This window comes from Lissotriton helveticus, chromosome 5_1, assembly GCF_964261635.1.
Source record: "Lissotriton helveticus chromosome 5_1, aLisHel1.1, whole genome shotgun sequence".
Taxonomy (NCBI): domain Eukaryota; kingdom Metazoa; phylum Chordata; class Amphibia; order Caudata; family Salamandridae; genus Lissotriton; species Lissotriton helveticus.
The window spans coordinates 984,448,492-984,473,157 of record NC_136065.1 but is presented as its reverse complement, the minus strand read 5'-3'; the positions used below and the strand labels follow the sequence as shown (position 1 = coordinate 984,473,157).

At 42.9% G+C, this 24,666-nt stretch overlaps 1 protein-coding gene across 2 annotated transcripts in view; it reads left to right on the top strand.

Moving 5' to 3' along the window:
• Positions 1-24,666, top strand: part of GLRX3 (glutaredoxin 3) — a 191,025-nt gene that overhangs the window by 141,595 nt on the left and 24,764 nt on the right. For both annotated transcript variants that reach the window (XM_078643492.1, XM_078643493.1), the window contains exons 5-7: positions 5,304-5,476; positions 5,582-5,643; positions 8,969-9,026. In XM_078643492.1, coding sequence (XP_078499618.1) covers positions 5,304-5,476; positions 5,582-5,643; positions 8,969-9,026 — 293 coding nt within the window. The remainder of the gene's footprint in view (positions 1-5,303; positions 5,477-5,581; positions 5,644-8,968; positions 9,027-24,666) is intronic.

Sequence of the window (24,666 nt, the reverse complement as noted above, 5' to 3'; positions counted from 1 at the left end):
CAATTAAACCACGTTGTGACGAAACACGTGTTGGCTGGTTTGTTCTTTCTGGCCTAGGGGAATGGAGTCTATGGGGCAGGGTTTCAGCTCTGGGACAGCGATCACAACTCTCCTCCTCCCCACCCCCAAACCCCCTGAAAAGAAATGGGGCCTCAGGCCCTATCCGAGGCTCAGAAAGGTGAGCTTCCCAATATTAATGAATTAACCCCTGGGGATCAGACCGTACACGGGCTCAGGGAGGGTGTCCACATGCCCCCTTCCTAATAAAATTAATCAGCCATGGGGATGGCATCCCCGGAGCCTTACACAGAGGCTTGGGGGGGGGGGGGGGGATTAGGGGCCTCCCACCCCCAGTACAAAAACATATGGCTGGGTCTCCCGCCTCCGTTCCGCAGTGCAAAAACATATTGCTGGCCCCTACTCCTACCACCCCCCACCCCTTTAAGGAGCCTATTTTTGTAAGGCGGGTCTGCCTTTTTTTTTATCTGGGTCCATGATACCGCGAAAAAATTAATTGCGTTATTGGCGACTGTTCAGGTAGGTGAGGCTGTTGTGTGGCGTTTTAGGCTCTGAGTGAATTTTTCTGATTCATGCCCTTATATAGGTACAATTCACATTGCCCTAATATAGGCATAGAAATCAAACCCTTATTTAGGCATAGCCCATGCAAACCAAATACAGTCAGGGCTACTTCCACCGTACCAAACATCACAAAGATTTCTTGAAAAAACGGCTTAAGCAGTCGGGGAACTTCCCCTTGCTTGAATATTTATTTCTCCAAGAACTCAGTTAGTTTTACAATGAACAACTATTCCCAAGGGGTTCATTATGACGTTCTTATGCCCGACTTTACGTCAAACTATGGCATTCCTAAACACCTTCAAGGTATAAATATTCCTTTACTTGCTATAGCAAACTACGGTGGTTTGGAACAGTTCGACTATCTACTTGCCCGCCGCAGCTCGCTACAGCAAGTGCCGAAGGAAGCCGAAGGAAGCCGACTCTCCAGCTGAAACACTGATCAGGAAGCTGTCCCTTCTCCCGCCGAGAATCCAGCTCCAGTGTTTCCAAGCTCCCCTTGCGGGGTGTTGGGAAATCAAGTCCCGAGACAGAGATACCAGAACTCCTTCATTCTAACTAAGGTATGGGGCTGATTAGAACCTTGAGAAACCTTTGGTAGATTATTGGCAAAGAAAACTAAAAACCTATGCTATACAATACTTACTTCTTCCCGCGTACTAGACTTAGGTTGGGTACATTGGGGTAGGCGTATTTTAGAAGCACCAGTTGAGTATTTTTAGTCTGTTATTTATGTATGTATTTTTATATGGCTTAGAAACCATACAATGCTCTTACAGTATTATTTTATAATATTGCTCTCGCTGTACGCATTATACTTTGCAGTCTGCATAACGATTGTAGCAGTTCACTTCTCTTGCATGAGAAAGAAAACTGTTAAATAAACCTTTTATTGAAAACGCCCGTCTCTCTATTTCTCTGCAACTCTGTAGAAACAAAGCATGCACAATTGACTGAGTGAAATACTTATCTATTGTTTCCGCGACTCTAGAGATATATTCTTATTCTTGGGAAACAAAGTTGTCGGGTTTATGCGGTTGTCAGAAACGAATCCCTTCTTGTGAATTCGAGAAAGTTTCTAGTGACCTCTCAGTTAGCTGGCACACACACAATTAAGTTTAGTATATTCGATAAAGACCTAGTTGACCTCAGTCCTACGTCTAATCTATAGGATATATTATTCCAATGTGCAGAACCTATTGGGAATAAAGGAACTACACTACAGGGCCTACGTTGTGTAGTCCATTGAATGTGTGTGTGAGGAGTTTATACTGAGTGCATTTGTGTATAGGGAGTCAGTGAAGCTCCTTGAGGTGTGGTGTGATATACTTTCCATGGGGACGGGTGAGGATAATTTTGGCTGCCAAGTTTAGAGTAGTTTGTAGTCTTCTAGTGAGTTACTTGGTGATGTCTGTGAGACCTACCCTCAATCTTCTTGATTTTCATAAATCCCTTAAAATGTGGTTCATTAGCAGTGCCTTGTGTTCTTGTATTGGCTTTGGCCCTCAGTTTCTGTTTTTGTCCTAGTGCCAGGAGACCCCTTGTATAATTTGTGCTCTCAGCAAATGTTTATTAGCGAGAGTGAACATTACTTATCTGTTTCTTGTCAATAAATATTCCAAGTGCCCAAATTACCTATTTAAAAAATCATTTTTCATTTTTTTTCTGCAGTTTCTCGTTTCAAGTGTTGCTTTTAATCGGACATTTTGGTCCACAATATGTTGACTTCACTGATATTATTCTTTTCCTTCCACCCTCTGGTAGGCGTGGATTCTTATTCTGAGGTGAGACCCATTGTAGAGTGATCAGCCACAGCACAAACAGACCTTTCATTTTTCTTAAGCTGTTAACATTGGATTGTAAACTACCTTTTTCTGCGTGGGGTTTAGCTATTGCTCTGACATACTCTTTTGAAGGTTAATGTTAGATCAACAAAGGAGGAAGCAGTTCCTTTCGAATGGTCCATTACCTGGTGAGCAGGTTGTAACTCAGAGCATCTCTGTATTATGAAGTCAGTGCAGGGGTACCCACTAGATAAAACAGGCACCCGGGATATTAACCTATGCACATCACCTACATGACTAGATTTCTTCAATTGTTTTTCTATTAGTAAGCATTATGCTTGCTCACTGCACTATGCAAAATATGTTATAAAAAGGAATGGTACTGTTTTATGCTGAAAAACAGCCCCTGTGCTCTGCTACTTGAACTCTTAAAAATGAAATGCAATCGATCAGTCTTTCTAGTCTGCATGTAGTTGCCTACAGCAAAAATAAAGCCGCCTTTTCGGCATGCTGTTGTAGAAACGAACTAATATATTGGCAGGAGAGTAACCATGAGCAATCAGCCTTTAGCTGTTTACTAATGAACTCCCAGATGAATGAGAAATTTCAGAACCTGTGTTTTACTCCAGGCTGTATATGAACTTGACACTTCGGTTGTCGAGAAGGCAGCACAGCTTGGATGCCACACAAATAAATACCAGCATCTAATATCTCAATAAATTCTGTTTCACGAAAATTGCAGCAAGTGGCTACAAATCCATATTACAAAGATTTCGAAAGCGATCTTGTGCAAGGAAGTTGAACGCAGGTCATTCTTGTTACATTCGTTTCTTTGATACTTTTTGTTTCCATTTGCATCCACAATTGACGAGCACTCTGTAGCACATTTTTACATATTAAACAGGGCCGCCCTGGTTCATTCTTTACTTTCTCAGACTGCAAATGTTGTTTTGCATTTATTTTGTAGTATAGTTTCACCTTTGAGAAAATATGTAGCTGAAGGCCTTAACGGTATGATGTACAAGGTTATTTGCCTTCTGAGTAAACCCCATGTGAACCCTCTTGCTTAATGGTATACTATTTGAGCCTACAATTGAGCACACGTACTGTGCAAAAAAAGGTAATTTTTTCAACACAAAATATGCTCGGTTCCAGTTGACAACCTGTTTTGAACAGGCCAATTTTTTTATGAAAGGGTTGCTCTGAAAATTACAAATAGTGCACTTGAGCAATGGACTCCGAATGGTCCCCAAAATAAACATGTAATATAAAAAATACATGACGGGTAGCAGGTGTAAAACGGTCCTATATTTCCGTCTCAGGATTTAGGTTTCATTTACAAACTAGTCCGGCTTTGACATTGTTGTTTGTAATGTACCAGAACCTGATGGCACCAGTATTAAACCATATTACAGTCATGTCCGTCGGTCCGTCACCAGTAGCTTTTGCCACTAATGGTTTCAGCGCCTATAGACCCTTCAAGGGTCATTAGTTTGTGATCCACACATCCTTTTATCTTACATTACATATGGTTAGCTCGGCAATTCAAAACTCACAGAGCAGCCATGGGAACAATAACTCAACTAATGTAAGGATCATGACCTTAGTCTTGATGTAACCGATGCATTTCTAAATGTCATAAATGAGGTCACAATCAAATTATGTGTGACATCATCGTTAAAACTATCAATGAGAGATGATAATAGTATTATTTATTAGCTTCAGTATGTGTTGTTGCTATTTATTTAAATATTGTGAGTTCAAAAGAATTGCATTTGATGTGAGTTATGGTTTGCAGGGCTAAATACAGCTGGTAAATATCAGTGATTGAGTTTTAATATATGTTAAGTTGTTTTAACCAAAGCTAACCATAACCTCACTTCAACCTTCTTTTTTCAGTACATTTTTTGATTTTTGTTTTATCATATACCACATTGAACTGTGGGGCTCAAGGCCTGGTGCACATCCTGGACATGCGACCAACCGTCACTGCTCATGCCTCTGATCGGGCACTGCGCCCAACCTGCCGCAAGTGGCCAACTCCCGCTGCACACAGCCTTCAGGCAGCCAAGTAGGAGACCCTATTAAATTTTACAAATCCTCCGACTCCGGACCCTTGTTCTGCCTCAACAGGGCCTGCAGGCCCTATATATGATCTGCGAACCTGCAGGATGTCCATCAAGGGCCTCCCTGCAAGTCTGTGTGGGTGCACTGGCCTTGAGCTAGGGTTTAACTTAATGCACACATTTAACCCCTTCCATCCTGGTTCTTGTTAAATATCGTTTTCAAAAACAGTACACGCTAAAAACTTTCAAGACATAAACCATATAGAGAGCTGTGCAAAGTGTAATATTATATTTTTGGTTGTGGGAGGAGGAAGAGGATTGATGTGACCCACTCAAGGCTTCGCCTCTCATGAGTTATGGCCTCTCCCCACACACAGTAATAGTAATAGATATCACATTATGCTCTGCATAGCTGCATGTATGCTATAGATAGTTGTACCTTTTTTCCACCTTTGTTATTAAACGATTTTGATGCTGTCAGTTAGTAACTTTTGAGCCCGATGGCTCTGTGCATTTGCACATGGTAGAAGATTTTTAATATACATCTGAGTCTGTTCCAGTATCAATATTTATTACTGCAGATATTATGTCCTGTATGTGTACTTGTTCCTGTGAGCAGGGATTAGTAAAAGTTTGTCTGGTTTATGTTATCACCTTAGTGAGCAGAAATGTTGTTTGTGATTAAAACGTAGTTTATTTTTTTGCATGTCGGCTATATTAGATTATTCCGCTAAAGTACGATGTAAAAATATATTTGTCATTAGGTGCATTGTACTTTGCATCAAGATCAATGGCCACTTCATTCTGTGATGGATTTGTCTGAAAACATTCTGTCCTAAGACATTAACATTCGCACTTTTTGTTTGGCACGCAGGATTCAGCAGACAAATAGTGGATATCCTCAACAAACGCAGCATACAATATAGCACTTTTGACATTTTTTCTGATGAAGAAATACGCCAAGGGCTCAAAACGTATTCAAATTGGCCCACTTACCCTCAGTTTTACGTGAAGGGTGAACTGGTTGGAGGCCTGGACATTGTAAAGGTAAACTAGACAAAAAATATTTTATTAGTTCTTCTATTTAATCATGTTCGTCAAATTCGAATCCTCGATGCATTGTAGTGATATAGCACGCCTTTATATTTTCAGGAACTCGAAGCGTCTGGAGAGCTGGATGACATGTGCCCAAAAGCACAGAAGCTCGAAGATAAGTAAGCGGAATATTTATGTACTAATAATTTGTATTTTATTTTTTATTTTTCGCCGAGCTTCTAATGTTTCGGCTGTTAGTTCGCATTTTAGTGTGTGTTTTTAAGAGTTCTTTGAATGAAGTAATTGTGTGTTGCTTCCCACTATTGTTGCATTGCGCCATGGGCATGCATGACATTGTAAAAAGACTGTATTTTGAGGTGCATATAATTTGGCACAGTGATTTCATTTTGCCTTTCAGTATATATAGTTCTTGGCTCGTTTTCTATTGTCATGGTCTCGTACATCAAAGGCATTGCCTGTTTCACCACAGGTAACCTTTATGTACATTCCAATATTATTTCTTTACAGCTCTAAATTACTCGCAGACCAGCATATTTGATGGATGTTTTTACTAAGCAGGTTCACAAAACCAGTTCCTCCTTATTGCTGAGGGTAACAGATTACGCAATATAAAGGCACTATTTACAATTATTTCTAAGGAAACTGCTTGTGTGCTTCACTCTTCCCTCTTATTTTTTCTGTTAGTGCGATAAGTTTGTGCAGTATCGAGGAAGGAGCCTGATGGCAACAACTGGAAACTAATAAATGATGTTCAATTAGTTTATAGGTGCATTCTGTTATATATGTCATTACTAGGTAAGCATGAGCAGATTCAGGGTATAACGAGCAACAAAACCTCTATTGGTTGATATATTTCTCCAGCTGCAAAGCTTTCAAAGCTTTTTTTTAAACTGGAAATCTCTACATCAACCACTAACAAGCATTGGCAATGGCAATAGGTGTGGATTTAAAGGAATTTTGTGTGGTAATTAGACTCGTTATATGTAAATAGCATGAGGCTGGATGTGTCTTTGGAAGCAAAGAACTATAGAATAATATTGGTTACTGTTAAAAGGTCAGTTTGAAGTTACATTTTCAAGCCGGACCTAAACATTGATGCGGTGTAACGACTGCCCAACTCCCATTTATGCCGCTGCCACAAAAAACGCCATATTTTTTCTAAATTATCTAAGCCACTTTAATGACTTTACAATGTCATGTTTGTGGCCCTAACATTTCAAGCTCAGGCAGCTGGGTAAATAAACAATATGATCACAACTGTGTTCAGGGAAGCACTTTTTTTGTGGAAGCATACAACGTCTTCCCAATCAAATCATGTACTCCTGGCTCCTTAAATGTGGGCAGAGCCAAAGTCCCTCTCTAGTGTTTCTCACATAATTATCTGGCAACAGCTGCAATGTCGAGTCAGACCATAAAAAGGCCAGTGAATGGATATTATGCATAGTTTTCTCCCCCACACCCTACCCTTAACCCAAAAAAAAAAAAATAATTACTGGGGTTGGCATAACTCATTTAAATCCGTGAGAAGTGGAACTACAGTCACGAAATCCAGTTAACACTTCGCCTTAGAGAAAGTGTAAATTCAGCTGTTTCATTAGTAGGTCAACTAAGACAAAACACTAACGGTAGCCCGCCTTCTTCACATACTGTTTACAATTAACTTTCAATTTCTGTTGTAAGGTGTCTGAAGCAAACCACTGAAGGACTAGAGCAAGAGTACGAGTCCTGGAAATTAATAAGGAGACTACGTGGGCACCGGTACATACGTTCATGAATCACCTCTGCCTTGACAGTCAGTCTGTCAAGAGGGGCATTGTGCCCACTGAGTCCTGCACAACTTTTTGATCTGAGCCAGTTCACAAATCCATCACTTGGGGGAGATTGACTGTTATGGTATCTATTCACAATGTGAGAAATATGAGGTCAGAAGTATCCATCTGAAGTACAAGTTACTGTATCCACTGACCTTCCCGGCTCCCTGTTCTCCGAACTGGTATTTTTCCATATAAAAAGGTCCCCATCTAGAGATCTGCACACTGGTGATGCCAGCCTCCTGTTTGGCTATGTGTCCATGGGTGCACACAGCCTAACCTAGCAAATGAAGTCATCAAGCATGGGTGGCACTTATATGCTGCTCCACTCGTCCCTTCCAGAGCCACATGACACCATGTACCAGTGCACAGGACTACTTCTTTAAAGTTTCCTGATCCGGTCTGACACATGGAGAATATTAACAAGGTGAAGAATCTGTGGTTCCATAAAGTATCCACCTGAAAGATCATTACCAAAGATAAGTAACTTGTACTCTTTGTATACTTCAGTGCAACTCCCTTACAGCGAAGGGTATGCTCCAACATGGGTTCCATGCTCACTGTGCCCCTGGAATAAGCTGCACCCGAATAACAACCCCCAGTCGGGGAGACAGTGATCTTGAGTTGCTTGTTTTCTAGTTCTCAAAGGTAGACCTCTCTTTCCCTCTTTAAAGGCTTAGCGAAGGTTTCACTGTTGGGTGTTGTCATGGCTACTAAAAATGATCAGAAGCATATTTCCAGAGTAGACAGCCAAAGCAGAGCTGGAAGTCCAGTTAGGGCTACTTTGAGGAGCTTGTGAATGGTACAGAAGTGCATTTATTGACAAGAAAAGGCATGTGTTAACTACCCTCAGCCTTGGAATGAAAGCTTAATGGTAGTAGTGGCCTTCTGAGACTTTAATGAAGCTTCGGTTGATGATTTCAAGATGAGCTACATGTATATTAGTTGTCCTTTGAGTAGTGCATACCGTATTCAAATACATATAACTCCTCTCCTGTCCCTGAATGAGATGCCATCTAAAGCCTTTCCATAGTAGTACTTATTTTAGCACTAGTTTGGACTTAAGATGGTCACAAACCTACTTTACCACAAAAGCTAAGTGGAATGAGGATTTTGTGTTTTCAAGTTGCTGTATAAAATGTTATAAGAAGTGTGCTTGTGATATTAAGACAAAAACTGCTCTTCTATTTCGAATTTAATTGTAAATGTAAACTTTTCCTTAATCTTATCATTAAACAGATTCTGATACAAATAATTCTTACCTTATGTAGGTTCTAGCTCTTATAAATCCCCAATTTCAGCGATCATCCAATTATCTTGCTGCTAAGGCATGGAATGAGCTTCCTCTATCACTTTGTTGCACTGCAAAGGAAAGTCAGTTCAGATCTCAACTTAAAACCTTGTTACTAACTACTGATATCTTATTCTGGTTCTTAGCTTCTAGCGCTGGGACGCCCTGTTGGGCAGCTGTATAAGTCTGATTTGACTAATTCAATCATATGTAAAATCGCAGGATACATGTGTAAATGTTTCCTATAACAAGTGGCTTTTTTGGCACAAAGCAAAAGGCGATGTTATTTAAACTAGATTTTTCATTTGATAGTCCGATTTTGTTTTTTTAGATAAAATATATGTGTACAATATATATTGTTTCTCCTTTACACTATTGCAGACTTAAAGGACTGATAAACAAGGCCAGCGTGATGCTGTTTTTGAAAGGAAATAAACAGGTATGTTTTGAATCCCTAAAATTGTACTTGGCCAAGTTAAGAATTTCTGAAAATGTTTTACCGAAAGCAGAAATATGAATAGGTAACACGTAGGAAAAGTGTAGATTCTGCTGTGATGGAAAGTAAATAATGCAAGGTTTAGCAAACATCATATTTTCAGGTTACATTGAATACTTTTCAAGCAGATTCCTCATCTGGTGATATATCCCCAGACATCACATCACATTTAGAAGCAAGCCGGCTCCAACTCCCAAGCCGCAAATGCATCAGTGGAAGTGTTTTATTTTGTTAAAAATGTGCATGCCAATGTAGTCAGTTCTTTATTTCATGTGCCACAGAACTTATTAGCCTATGTCATCCTGGAAATGTACTAATAATACTCCTAATTACTTATATTTGCGTAATTCTTTGAAGGTTTTTTTCTGTTTGTTTGCACTACAGAGGTTTTGCTTCATATTCAAGTTCAAGTCAACAATGTTGACATGAGCGGTGCATGTGGTTGACCAGCACTGTCTGTACCTTCTGCAGGCAAATGCAATCAAAGATGCTTTGAGAAAGATAAGACTAGCTTCTCACAGCCGAGTACTGGTGCTGATGTTTTTGGTCCCATTTCAAGTTGTAGGTCAGAGAGGAGAGAAAGTGAACACAGCTGACACCTCAAGAAGTGGGCAAAAAGACCACGAGAAAACATCCTTTCTCAAAATCCTCCTCCTCTTGTCAGCACTATTTCAATTTGCACCATTGAAACGCTTGCTGTATATCTTCCTTGTCCTCAGATTCGTTTCTGAACCTTTTGTAGATACCCTATCTTCCAGGTAGCACCCCCAAGCTGGCAAACCTCTTAAAATGGCATGATAGTGGTGTTTGGTGTGCGGACCTATCTCTGTTTCCACCCCCTACCACTGTTCTTTGGATACCTCTGCCAGCAAGCTTTTGGCTTCAGACCAGTTCTTGTCTCTTATGACCCAAATCCTTTTCAGGTCCAAATTGCAAGAGCCTTGGATTCTTTCAGCATCATGCTACACAATTTGAAATAAATGCAAGGCTAACTTTTCTGACTTGAGCCCAGATGCCACCAATCTCATATCTGATGAGTGTTCTGATATTGTCAGAGACATTTTTAGGAGATGCGCATGAGCCCTAATTTTGCGCTCCTTTGGCAGCGACTCTGATTCCCTTCATGTGGCCACAAAGTCTCATTTGTAGCTCTATTAAAAGACCGTGAACTTTATAAGTCTGTAGATAGTTAGTTTTAATTATGCCGCCCTATCCGGCAAAGAAATGCCCTCCGAAGGATGTTCTCTCTTTAAAAATGTTTTAAGGAAGGCACTTCAACACAACGTATCCTAATGCAGCCATTGCACCTTGCACAGTGACACACTTACTGATTCATTCGACACTGTAATGCTATTTGTACGACATTCACATTGCCTCCTACTATGCACCAAAAACATCAAACCCTTCGCATCTATGAGCTAAATTCGAATTGCAGTCAAATACGATCAGTATTGCAAACCTCTGGTGCAAATTCACTGTCTGCAGCTCGGGCAATCAAAGACATTCACAGAACCTGCAAACAGGCCATCTTAGAAATAAACGTGTGATATCGATCTGTAAATTACCTCACACGCCAACCATGATGGGGAAGCTTTTCTCAGTGCCATAAAATACTACATTTACCCTCTTCAACAAATCACCTTTTACTTATTTCAGAAATCCACTGCAACCACACACGTTATATATATTTAAAAAAATACCACTAAACCCAATATTGATTTAATTTGCAGATACTATCCCTCCAGTTTCAATGTGTTTTTTCCAAAGTGCTGAGCTGCGCCTTCAGTGTGGCTCTTTTCAGTATGGTGACTGCCTCCTTCTAGGTCCCTCCAGGCACTATTTCCAGGCCTGGAATTTACTGTGATAGCCCAATGCAGTCTAAGCTTTATAGTCTAGTTTTGCTTTCGTTGGACTAAGTAGACTAACACTAGAAATCATTCATTTGCCTGAAAGTTCAGTACGTGACACGGTGCCCTTAATAAACTAAAGTGAGGTGGTGACCCTATTCAGAAGAGTTAACATTCTGCCCACCTTCATTATTAAATCACACTTTCTGCCCTTACTCAAGTTCCGCTTCGTCTCGGCATGAACGTTCCCCATCTCTATGAAAACTAACTAAACTCTCCCCTTGAGACATGTCTATCCTATTAATGCCCAAGCAACAATGCACCCTCCCTTGGTAAAATCTTTAAAAAACAGTAGCATTACAACTTCAGTACCTGTTCGGTGACAATAATCTTTACTCTTCACAATTAGGCTTCGTCTAAAGAGGCAGCTCTGAAACCGGTTTTATCCTGATAGATTGACACGCTACAAATCAGTAACAGAGATGACCCTTCTATATTGCTGCTGCTTGGTCTATCAGCTGTCCATATGTAAACTATTACGTTTCCTAGTTGCTCTTTCTACATTAACCCAGATTTTCTACAGGTTTTTCTCCTTCCTTACCGAGCATTGAATAATAATGCTAAAGGAAACTTCCCTTGTCCCTTTCCAATCCCATAGAAGTGTGTGTATTGTCTAGGGATTAGTACTTCAACAAATTCTATTCAATCGAAACATGGCATCTCGGGAACTTTACAATACATTTATAGTACGCAACGCTACTTCATTGAAATGTAATATTATCCGCCTTAGAACCCCGGGGATAGCCTCTCCCATTGCAGGAAGGTTGTCATTTCTCACTAATAAAATTTGAGAAAGAAGAAAAAAAATGTTCTTCTCCATGGCGAAACCCACAAAAGACTGCCCACACTTTTGACATCAGCAGAGGAACAAACGAAGACCTCCAAAACCTTTATATATAATTAAAGACCCAAGAATCCAATTCACTATTATGTCAGATGTCCTGACCTACATTACCTCAACTTTAACGTCAGTTTACAATAGAATCTTGTTGCTGCTACCAGAATCAGAAGAAACATCTTGGAGGTTCCCACTTGAGAAATGTAATTAAAGGTCTACTTACACTCATATATTTCACATCAGATAAAGAATTCAAAGTACAACAAAAGTAAACCTATCAAATAGTTTTGAGCAAGAGCCTTCTCGGATAGCTTCTTACAAGCAACTGCACTACAAGCTTGAAAGAAGCACAGTGTACTCTTATTGAAACTTGGTGTTCAGGTTAAGTTTAGAATTATATTTAAAAGTACACATTCTACCCTACCTAATGATTTTAGAACAATGATAATAAAGCATGGCCAGTGCTAACTCCCTTAAAGGACGTTATCAAATTACTTCACATTTAGCTACAAAAGGGCAAACAACTGTAGTAATAATCTGAACAGAGCAGAACATGTTTTACCAAAGGAAACACAGCAGTTTCATAAAGCGTTCAAAAGTCATTTAGCGATCCTCCAGTTGTGCAAATTGTTCACACTACCAACATTCTGCACCTTGTGACATACTATATAATTTACAGCATTTGATGCTAATGTGCAATTATTATCTCACCGTTTCTTCACTCATCCTCTCCAGTGTCAATAGCCCTACATTTACTCTGTTATGGCAATCTGGTGCTCTCTGCAAGTTGCGCTTGAAGTGACCTTCCTGTGCATAGAGCTTCCTTAGCAGAGCACGGCTTGCTGTTGCACATGGCCGAGCAAAGAGGTGACTTGCAGAGCTAAAAAATGGATGTCAGAAGTGGCAACGTTAGTTGGTTTAGAGTCTCTACACAAGTTTCCTATTCATAACAGACTGAACCATGGATAGGCAAAGTCCCCATTCTCACGGTAAGGACATCTCACCCGGAGAGTGCCAGCAGTAAATCCGATCTTGAGCGGACTTTTTACTTAAACTCTAATACTGCTGCAGTTTTATATAATGGGACATTACTCAAAGGTGTTACAGCGTGTTGTTTAGAGGTTGCACTGTACATAAAAATAAATACCACATTGATTCCATATCGAGTGACATGATATAAACATGTACAAAACTATACAAAGTATCATACCAACTAAGGGGAGAAGGGAAAGCAATAAAACAAGACTGACTCCACAGTCTCCCAGGTAGCTTCGTCCGATAGCGGCAAATTGATACCGAAGCAAGCCCCAAAATATAGTCCAAATATTCAACAAAGCCAGTCGTACACAGGGTTCCAAAACTAAAGAGATTTATTGATAATGTGCATCAAACACTGACACAAATATGAGTGACAATTCATATGTTACTAGCTGGTAGCCGACAATTGTTTTATCTGTTTGCAACTTTTTCAAAACTGCAATGTTTAAAAAAATATATTGACTGTCTTGATACATATATTTGTAAATTCTTGTGGTTTGATGTCAATCCAAGTAAAACTGTACGTTCACATGCATGTCGTAGCACATTGTGGGAAAATCGGTCTGAATCAATAACCTATATGTGCCCCTGAAGACCGTAACAGAAATACCTATTCTTCTTAATAGATAATGCTTAGGGAGCGGAATTTTCCCGCGGTGTGGCAGTCTGCACACGCCCACCGCGACGTCCGACGTCCTGCTCCGTCCGACGCATGCAAGGGGTTAAGGGCCCATATTTTACATCTGAAGGGGTTATTTCGGTTACAAATTTTGCTGTGAGTTGTTTTAGAGTCCAACACTAAAATGAGAAAAACATGTTGCTTGGGTATCTCTTTGCACTGAAAAACATTCATGTAACTTATCGCCCCCTCTGCCCCCGGTGTGCTCTCTTCATGTTTACATCTAATGTCTGAGCAATTAAGAGAGAGCAGAAGGTCCATGGCATTGTGAGAGCTGTAATTGAACCAGGTCTCTATAAGTACTAGTAAATCAAGAATGTGGTTGATAATGGTGCTCAGAATGCCCAGTTTTCACTTGTGATGGGAATAAGGTTCCTGTTTACAATTTCCTTTGCGGTGTAAATCTGTTGTTTAGCTCTATGCGTTAAGATAGTCGATATTATGCCTGTGAACATGTCAACTGTGGTAGCCAGATTGGCTGGGACAAGTCATGTGTGTGACATAGTTGTCAAGCAGTTTATCAATCTCATCATTTGAGAGATGGAGATACTCTTCGATATTGTGTACCGTGTCCTTCTTCAGGTGGAGGAATAGAGATTTCACCTGAGCAGTAAACCTAAAACTGAAGTTAGACATTGAATATCCGAGGTGAGAAATCTTTGAGTTGAAGGTATCGGTTATGTGCTGGAAGAGGTTGAGGGAAGTTAGGCTGAGCCTATGCCAATACCCATACCCATTTTCCTCCTTTAACTTTTGGTTGTCATTGAATAGAGACAATTCAAGAGGTTCCTCACGGACGGATACCACAATGTGAAGGGCTGTACAGATATTTCCACATTCAAGCAGATTGTCTTGGTCTAAACCGCTGCTGTTGACCCCGTCACATGTCGTAACATCTGCATTTAATTTATGATCTTGATACATAGGTTTGCTAGGAGTGGCTCTGGAATCAGATATGTGCTAAAGTTTTTCTGTACAGCTAATCGTCCGCGAAAAATAGGTTTGTTTGCTAAATCATATTGCTGAAATTATTTCCATTACTTAAGAGAGATTCTGATTAAAGTAACACACATCACAACCTGTCGAAAGGGGAGACCCTTGAGAGAGCAGTAAGAGAGCTGAGGGGAGAGAGAGAGACCGGACAATAAGGCAGTAGCCCCAGCGGGAAAGGCTGAGGTGCTGGCAACAGCATCTGTGTGAAATCTGTGAATGGTTGAAGAGTCAAGAGTAAACATGGGCTGGGTTGAATTAAGTTGAGAGGCTGAAAAACGAGAGTATCGTCAGGGATCATTGAAGAGAGAAGGTAGTATAAGGGAGGGAGAGACTGGCAAATATGTAGGTAGGTAAAACAGTGTGATGCATCCCAGAGGTGGAGTAAGGCATGACACATTGAAAGAGTTTGGTGTTGGAAAGTGAGTGCAGCATCCGTTTTACTGGAGTGTATTAATGTTTGCAGACACAGACAGGGTGTAGGATGAACATAGGGGGAGATGTATGGTTTCAAAATGGTGACAGGCATGAAGGGCCAGGTAGGACAACAAATGCACTAGGCAGGCAGTGACTCTGACTCTAGGCAGTCTGAGTTACTGGTAGCGGCCCAAGTGGAGAGCATGTTCAGATTCCTTTTGGAGTGAATTGGGGAGGGGGATGCGGGGGAGGAGGGATCCCCTTAAGTGGGTTAGTGAGTTGCTTAAAAGAAGCTCATTAGGGTTAGGCCTAAAATTTGGTGAGAAGATGCTGGAGAAACCAAGAGCGTTAGAAGGTTGCTTAGGCCCAGGCTTAAACAACAGATTTAGTCATCAGCAGCAATAATGTTTTGAAGTTGACTGTCTTTAATTGAGACAGTTGTGTTAGTCAAGGGTCTGGAGAAGATAGTGTATTGTGAGGGTTACTATCCTGAGTGGAGGAACTATTTATCTCTGGAAATGTAGGAATACGAGTTTTGCGTTGTGGGTGTTGGTGCAATGAAAAACAATAGTTTCACAGCCTTAAGAGTTTGGGGAAAAACGTTTGAATAATGTCAGACTCCCATCAGTAGTTTCTCCTGTTATTATAAATCGAAATAGTGATTGATTCATTAAAGGTCGGAGGGAGAAACGTTTTTAGTTTGCAGCCATGTGAGATGTTTGAGGTGCAGGTAACATTAAATTTCCTTAGGAAAGTGTCAAACCACGGGGACATGACATGAGTAAACAAGCATTGGCATAGTCAATAGGTCTCACCTTTGGGACCTTTTGTGTTTAGCCAGAACTTTTGGCTATGATGTAGAGCATTGTGGCTGCTGTGCATCATGCAGAAAAGGTATAATAAAAAGTGTTAAGCATTTTTGTTACTTTTATACAAACCAAGACAACATTGTATACAACTGAAGAACCTGATTAAAAAAGGATTTTAACATAAAAAATTTCTTCAAGTTTTTTTGTAGTTGTACTGCAGGCAACGTATTCCTGCCTGTTATCATGCTTGTTTGTTATAATTGTATTTGTTATGGGGGAGCGGGACATAAATAACGGGAGAGTGAAGGTTGGAAAACAGTAATTTAATTAGAAAACGAGCAGTGGACAGACACTAGGGGAGAATAAACAGATGCCAGATTCCGAGGGCAGACTGACATGATGCTAAGGTGATGTTTAGGTGATGCTTAGGTGTGTGTAATTATGTGGCACTAAGTGGTAATATGTGGAGTGTATTTATGTTGCATTGAATATAGTAATTGTGACGTGTGATTATGAGGGTATCAGTGAGGGCCTAGTTAAAGTGTAGTAGGGGCTCAGGAGTGGTGTGCCCCGCCTGGAGAACTTCAGTCAAGACAATAGTTGACCTCTAATGTGGGGAGCTGGAGGTAGAGAGCTCTGCCCGCCCTGCGCATGACCACTGTAAAAAAGCACTCTCTTCAGTGCCCAGACCTGGGGGTGTGACGAGACCAGAGCCAGGAGAGGTGTCGAGTATCTGGCGTCTTGTAGGTCACCATACCAGTTATCTTCTTGGTAGGGTTGGCCAATTTCATCACCTGAATCATAATCATAGTCTGAATCTGTGCCAAACAAGGCATATAATGTGTGGGATTTTCCTTGTGGAGGTGGAATGTTAAGCAGTGTAGACTGTGATTCACAGCAATCAAGTGCAGGCTCTGTCGAGATCATAGTAGTGCCGAGTTGGAGAGCACATTGATCACCTCTTCCTCCGGCGTCAATGGAGTTGGCATCAGTGTTGATGTTCCGCAGACCGAAGTGCATTGTGAAGCCCGACTTGGGGGTTGGTATGGGAAGCAGCCATGTAAGTGGTTCAGAGGGTTCAATTGGCACAGAGTGCAAAGCCGCTGTCAGTACCCCAGATGGAGGGCTTTGCGGTTCCATAGGACCTGAAGGCGTACCAGAGTGAGTGGATGTGGTCAGTCGGCTAGACTGACGACTTTGGTGCTGGAAACCAGGGTTCGAGCCTCGGGGTCACGTCCACATCCTGTGATTCCAGGCAAATCACTTAATCTCCCTGTCCCTGAATGTGTAAGTAAGTGCTCCAATACCTTTGGGTCAAGTTCGCGCTATATAAATATGCACAAAAAAAAGGGAGTTGGAAGGGATCCGAACAGTGAGAGCATGGCCTCGCAGAACTCCTGTCTGCCTCGGTGTCGCAGACAGCCGTAGAAACTCTGGTTGTGCCAGGACAAGTTAAAGGATGGACTAAGAAGTTGACTGACTTTTGGAGCACGATTGAGAGGCATGGGACCGAGAGTTCTCGGAAACGGGCGAATCTCATTTGGATTTTTTGTACTTCTTCTTTGACTTAACTCAAGATTTGGAGCGCAAAGACAAATGACACCTCGGTGGACTCCTGTGGCTACAAGATCAGAAACAGGAAGGAGACCGATTCTTGGACTTCGACTGGTCACAACGTAAGGGTTTTCTGATGCTTGGTGACATAGAGCTTCACCTTGTAGTCCTGTATGGCCTTCAGAATCATTGATGCACAGTCACTGCAGGCCTTGGCGTTGTGGCTTGTCTCAAACCCAAGCAAACCTGGTGAGCATATGTTGTGAGGGGATGTACGTAGTTGACAGGTATGTCCATATAGTAACACCGCAGCGAAGAATGATTCGAATGTGACGAGGTAGGATGGAATATAGAACAAGGACATCATGTGTAGGGGAGCGGTTGATGGATGTACAATGTTGTGCACCTTGACGTACTGGGGTGATATGACAAACTTAATTTCAAGTGTTCTGGTGTGCGGTTATTTACTACAGAAAGTGATGACGAGCCCCCCAGTACACAAGCCTACATGCCTTCACAATGTACATTCCGGACGGTTATCTACGAACTCTTCCCTGATGATTGGCGACTAAGCGGGGACAAAGACGGGATTTTTTACAGGCAGAGAGGTATACTAAGCGGGGACAAAGACAGGATTTTTTACAGGCAGAGAGGTATACCACCAGACAGCCAAAAGGCGAGTCGCGCTGAAAATAATATCCTAATATCAACCATATTAGTTCACTGCATCATTTTCCTTACTAACAGTCCAGCCTCGCGCACAGCTGCACTTTTTCGGACCTCCATGCCACGCATTATTCCAAGCTGCATTCTCCAAGGTACCCTCTCCTCTGTGTCATCATTTCTGACGTCCAAACGTTGTCGAAGTGTATGCACCACCTTCTTGTGGAGTATACTGGCACTGCAACAAGAACATATCAGGAGAATTGCCGGGAGGACATAATGCTCTGGAAACAAGCGCGCGCCTCACGCAAGTAGGGGGTGGAGGAGTACGTCCGGGAGCAGGCATAGTTTCCCTTGTGGGAGCGAGCGCGATAATTGTTAACACATTGCGCCACTCGCTTCCACAATGGAATCGCCAAACGTGCACTCGTTGCCATTCAAAGCAATGCAACACATGCACGTTTTTGCCTGCAAAACCGGACTGATTTCAAAAGGTCATTTTCCTAATCAGCGCATGCGCGCTGCGTAGGCGAGACCTTAAAAGTTAAAGACTTCTTTGAACTTCTTCCGACTGCAGTGGTATTGGTCTACAATGAGTGTTTAGGGGAACTAATCAAATCCTGTCACCTTCCAAGCTGGATCCCACACCAAAACTAGCACGTTAGACCACGTTTTTAGGGTCACATTACTGTATTTGAAGAATGCTCTGATTTGTAATAAAACAAACTCTGCGTCTTTCATAGATCTACATGCGGCCGTCGACTTAATTCCTCGAAAGCTTGTTCGCAAGGTGTTAATAAAGATGAGGGCCCCGACCAACCTGATTAATTTAATTGCAAGGCTGCACGAAAATAATTACGCCCAGGAACGATGGGGCAGCCAAGGGGAATGAATAGAGCAGATTCCACTTCGTCGTGGGGTATGCCAAGGTTGCGTTTTGGCTTCTACTCTGTTTACATTCTATATAAATGATGTTAAGGAACTGCCGGATTTTAAAAATGAGACTTCTGTATTGAATGGTAACAAGATTCATATATTACTTTTTTCTGTTGATTCCTTACTCGTTTCGAAAACCTGTACCAGCCTTCAAAATTTAATTAACATGTTTCTGAACTTCTGTGTTTCTCGGGGACTCAATATAAATGAATCAAAAACTAAATACATATTTTTGGGAAAGGTCCTATTAGAAATAGTACTGCGAGAGTGGCTGACAAACCTCTTGAAAGAGTTTATTGCTTTGATTATTTGGGTGTCAAACTGACCGACAAGCTTAGTTGGGAACGCCAGCTTAGAAAAATCGCCTTCCTTCTGACTCGAAGATCCAAATTAATACTCTGATTGCATAAACAGACCTGGTCCAGAGCCATATCCCCAGCTTTGAAGGCATATCGAGCCAAAGCACTGGATGCACCCATTTTTGGTGCCGAAGTCTGGGGGTATGCGGATACTCCGAAGATAACAGTAGAGGAGAATACATTTATTAGATCACAAATCTGTGTACCTTCAAGTACTCCCATTACACCACTTTTCTTGGACTTTGGTAGCAAAAATATTGCAGATATGGTACACCTAAGACCCCTAATGTTTTGGGTTCATATCTGGTATTCGCCAGTACTAATAGAGTATAGTGGTGCATTGAGGGTCTTAATTAAAGTCAATGGCACACTCAAAATACCTTGATTACACAATATATTTCAACATGGTGTAGGGGTATCCAACAACTAGCAAGGTGGTAAGTGGGCAGTGGCAGTGTCCCTACCGCTTTTAAAAGACGCGCTACCGGCGTATTGGTGATTAGCAACTCATATGCGGTCATAGCGCGTGAGCTATTTTTAAACTCTTTTAAATTTATTGGGCACTGGTGTGAGATAGAGCGTGCTCGCTTTATGTGCGCTGTCTGTATCTGCGCTACTGTGCATTTATTTACCGGAGGACTGTCTGCATTCTGCACTCTGCTCTGCCGAGGCACTCTGGAAGCAGACAGGCAGTTGCAGCAACCAATTACAGAAGCGCTGGACTCGTCCCTCCCTCCCGCCTCGTTCTGACGCCGGTGGCTAGCACCGTTCGAGCAGAGGGCGTGGAGGGTCCGAGCCAGCTACTTCCGGTATCCATCTGCAGCGCTCTAGTTGTTGGGACGCTGGGGGGGATATAAGGCGGATGTGCCATGCGCAGCGGACGAGCGCAGCGGGCGCGACGAAGGCGCGCCGAAGTTGCGCCTAAGTTAAGCCCGTCTGCGCCCGGCCGGGCGTGGGCCAGGGCCATACCCCCTGTCTCTTCACCTAAGCATTTGTTCTGGAGTCGTGAGGACTTAGTGGCCCTCCGCGGTACGCATTCCGGCCCATGCCTGCATAGTATGAAGGCTGAGGACACTGTAGGTTGTAGCTACTGTAACTTTGCCTTCTATCGGGGGTGCGTGACAACCAGGGGCAAACATGCTTTGGTCTGTGGCCTATTGAATGTCCGCTCCCTGCGCAGGCACTGTCTTGACATGCATGATCTCCTCAGCAAAAAACAATGGGACCTGGTCTTTCTCACGGAAACGTGGCTAGATCAGGACTCCATGCCCGAGGTCATCGATGCTATTCCTGTGGGCTACTCCCTATTGAGGCTAGATAGGGAGATAGGAAGAGGTGGCGGGATAGCCATCATAGCTAGACAGGGTCTCCAATGCCAACCGGAGCAGGCCAAGATCGTGGATGGTGAAGTCGGCGCCTTCTCCATCTCGGTCAATGGCAACTGCACTCTGAAGGGCCTACTGATCTATAGGCCACCTGGCACTGCAGCGAGATTCAGTGAGAGCCTACTCGAAGGCGTCACTGAGGCTGCAGTGCGAGTTGATAAATATCTGGTACTGGGTGATCTCAATTTCCATTTAGATGATCCCGTAGATAAAGCAGCCAGGGAATTCCATCAAGCCATGAAAGTACTTCACTTTGAGCAGAAAGTTAAAAAGCCCACTCACCAACTGGGTCACTTATTGGATCCCATTTTCACTAATTGGGAACAGGTAGAAGTTCTTGACCCTGTCCCCATCCCCTGGTCAGATCACCACCTGATACCCTTTCTGATTCATACTCAGGGAGCTCGGCCGGTGGTACCGTCTGTCTTTAAACATCCCAGACGGAGATGGATGAACTTTTCTCAAACCAAATTCAATCAGGTGCTCACTGAGAAAGGTCACCCAGGGGGAGTGGGAGTGGAAGCCATAAACACCAATTTTGATCAGCTTATCACGGAGGCCCTGGACCGGGTGGCCCCACTCGGCATAACAAGAGTGGGTGGCCGGGTGCAGAGCACGGCACCATGGTATGATGATGAGGTGCGAGCAGCCAAAGTAGTATGTAAGCATGCAGAAAGACAATGGAGGAAAGCCCTCACTGTGCATGCGAAAGTAGAGTACACAGCTAAAAGGCGTATTTATCATAGATTGATTAGGAAAGCCAAAACTTTGTATTTTGGCAGTAGGATTAAGGAAGCCGAAAATTCCACTAAAGAATTGTTCCTAATCTATAAAACACTCTCGGTAGGGAAGCCTGCAGCGGTGCCTGAAGAACTCTGTACGGTGGAGGGTTGCGACCGCATAGCAGAATTCTTTGCTAAAAAGGTAGCCACAATTTACGCCGCCTTTCCTCAGCAGACAATTCAGAATTTTAAGCCTTCTGGAACAACTAAGGTAATGGGGAAACAGCGGTTGTCCAGCTTTTCCACCCCCCCCGACTGAGGATCTCATCCGCATCTGCGGGTCTATACAATCTGGCTCACCTCGGGACCCTACTACGCCCAGACGACTGATGGGAAGTCTGCATGTTCTTGAACCTTACATACGCCATCTATTAAACACCTCTTACGAGACGCAGACTGTTCCCGCTGCTTGGAAACAAGCAATTGTACTCCCGTTGCAAAAGAAAGCTAATGTCAGTTTTGAAAAACTTGAGAACTTGCGCCCGATCTCCCTCCTGCCATATATGGCGAAGGTAGCGGAAAAAATAGCGAACCTTCAACTGATGAAATTCGTGGACGAAACCTCCCTGCTCCACGATTCTCAGTTTGGCTTCCGCCCCCGGCATTCGACGGAGTCAGCTCTTCTTATGGCAGTAGAGGCTCTGCGACAGGGTGTGGATGAAGGCCAAACTATGGCCTTGATCCTATTGGACCTTAGCGCAGCATTCAACACTGTGGCACATTCCATCTTGCTACAGTGTCTGAATGAAGGAGGAGTCTCAGGAGCGGCGCTTGGGTGGATAAGATCTTTCCTGACTGATAGATGCTTCCTAGTTCGTTTGGGTGATTGTTATTCGAGGGAGATTGGGCTGGGCCAGGGCGTGCCTCAGGGCTCGTCCCTGAGCCCAACCTTGTTCAATCTCTATGTCTCCCCTCTGGCAGCAATCGTTAAAATACGGTCTGCGCTTAGTGTCCTATGCCAACGACACGCAGCTGGCTATCTTCCTCTCGCGTACCCCCGGTCTTGCGGCGGACAATTTCAGGGATTGCATGAAAGAACTGGCAACCTGGATGTCCGCCAACTGTTTGAAACTCAACGGTAGCAAGACCGAGGTGCTAGTTGTGGGAGGGACGCCTGCTGCTTGGTCGTCGGCCTGGTGGCCTCCCTGCTTGGGGGAAACTCCAGTTCCATGTCAGGAGGCTAGGAATCTTGGAGTGTGGCTGGATGCTGGCCTGACCTTTGACACCCAGATTGGCCGAGTGGCTGGGGTATGCTTCGGCGTTCTGAAAATTTTAAAAAAGGTGTTAGATCTTCTTCCTATTACAGCTCGCCGAACGCTGGTGCATGCCCTGGTGACATCCCGCCTTGATTACGGCAATTTGCTGTATCTGGGTGCCACGGGAAAGGTCATCAGACGCCTCTAGGTGCTGCAGAATGCAGCTGCTCGCTTGGTACTGAGGCTCCCTAGGAGATCTCCCTCCAAAGCAGCGCTCCAGGCACTTCACTGGCTTCCTGTTGCAAGCAGGGTGGAATTCAAAACTCTTTCCACATGCCATCGTATTCTGAATGGTAAAGCTCCTGCTTTGCTTAGGAGCCTGGTGACTTGGTATGAGCCCATGCGTAATCTCCGCTCCTCATGCACGGGTCTTCTGATGGTACCAAGAGTAAGGAAAGCACGAATGGGAGGGAGGTCTTTCAGATACCTGCCTGCCAAGTACTGGAACGCCTTACCCCTGAATCTGCGATTGGAACCGTCCGAAACCATCTTCAGGAAAAAACTTAAAACTCTTTTGTTCAGTAGGTAGGCGTCTCTGGAGGGTGGTTGGACTGTAGCTCTCACTTATCATAGCGCGAGGACACGCCGGTGGGCGTATTTCCAGGCGCTTTACAAATGTCCAAAATGAAATGAAATGTCTTCTTTAGGTCGTCTGAACGGTCAGTTCCCTGAATTCAAGCCTAGTCCATCGTTTGAAGTATCTCTTGATATAATTTCTTCTCATCTCTCCTACCCACTGCCCCACTACACCCCCAAATCGCCGAAAAGTCTGTTTGTGAGATTTCGGTTGGGTAGCCTGCCACTAAAAACATTCACGAGTAAGCGGGCAAGAGTGAAATTCAGACAAATGCCCTGCCTGTGGAGAAGTTCCTGAGAATGAGGTACACGTTTTGTTTTTCTGCCCAGAATACCGTGGCCCCCGCAGGAAAAGGATACACCCTGTCTGTTTAAACATAAAGGTTAATTCTTCTAAAATTGCATACACAAAGAAAAAAAATTGACCCCTCCGAACCAATAGTTTTTTCTGCAAGTCGGTTTTAAGCCAATGTTTAGCCTAAACTCTGTAAGGTTGTAGTCTAGCGAGAGGAGGAGAACATTACTCCCTTCTTAGAATTGAAATCTGATAGCTGGGGTTCGTGTGACTCTCTTCAATTAGATAGTACGCCCACTAAGCTAAGTTAGGCTACATTAGTCCTCTGCTCAATTTGCATAGACGTTATATTAGAAGAATGCAGCTGTTCCTTTGGTATTATAACTGATTTTTTTTTATTAGATCTTAAACCTGTAAGCATTTTAAATGGCCTCTTCTACCCACCGACCTTTTATATCGCACAAATTGTATTTTAGAATCTTAATTATAAACCTGTTTTTTGTATTTGTATGCTTTGATGGTTCTTGGCAAATAGAATAAAGCTTATTTGCTGAGTGATTAGGAGCACTCTTTAACGTTCTGTTGGAATTGTTTTAGGGAGGATTTTTAAAAATCAGTTGGGGATAGTATGTTAAATTTATTAATATGTTTTTTCTGGCTTGGTTCAGCATGTTTACCAGGCGGGCAAGGGCCATTTGGGGAATAGAGGAAGACCAAGTTAAGGCCACAGAGTGACGGGAGAGGGAGAATGTGCTAAGCTTTGAGAATGGCCTATATACTTGTTTGAGACATTGAATTGAAGAGTGCCTATATAACCAGCAGCAATTAAAGAAAAGTAATGAAAAATGGAGGAGAGGTTTGAAATTAGTGCTACACCATCCCCTACCACGCCTAACAACACAATACAAATAATGCTGGTAAGTTCAGAACAAGAAGCCCACAAGCTGAGGTGGCCCTGGAGGAGAACAGATATTGAGTTATTAAGATGCAGTCTATGCTATTGACTAGAGATTTCATCCGTGTCGGGGGAGTGAAGTAGAGATGAGATAGAGGACCTTTCAGAATTCTTAAGACACCCGCAAAGAATGAGTCGAATTAA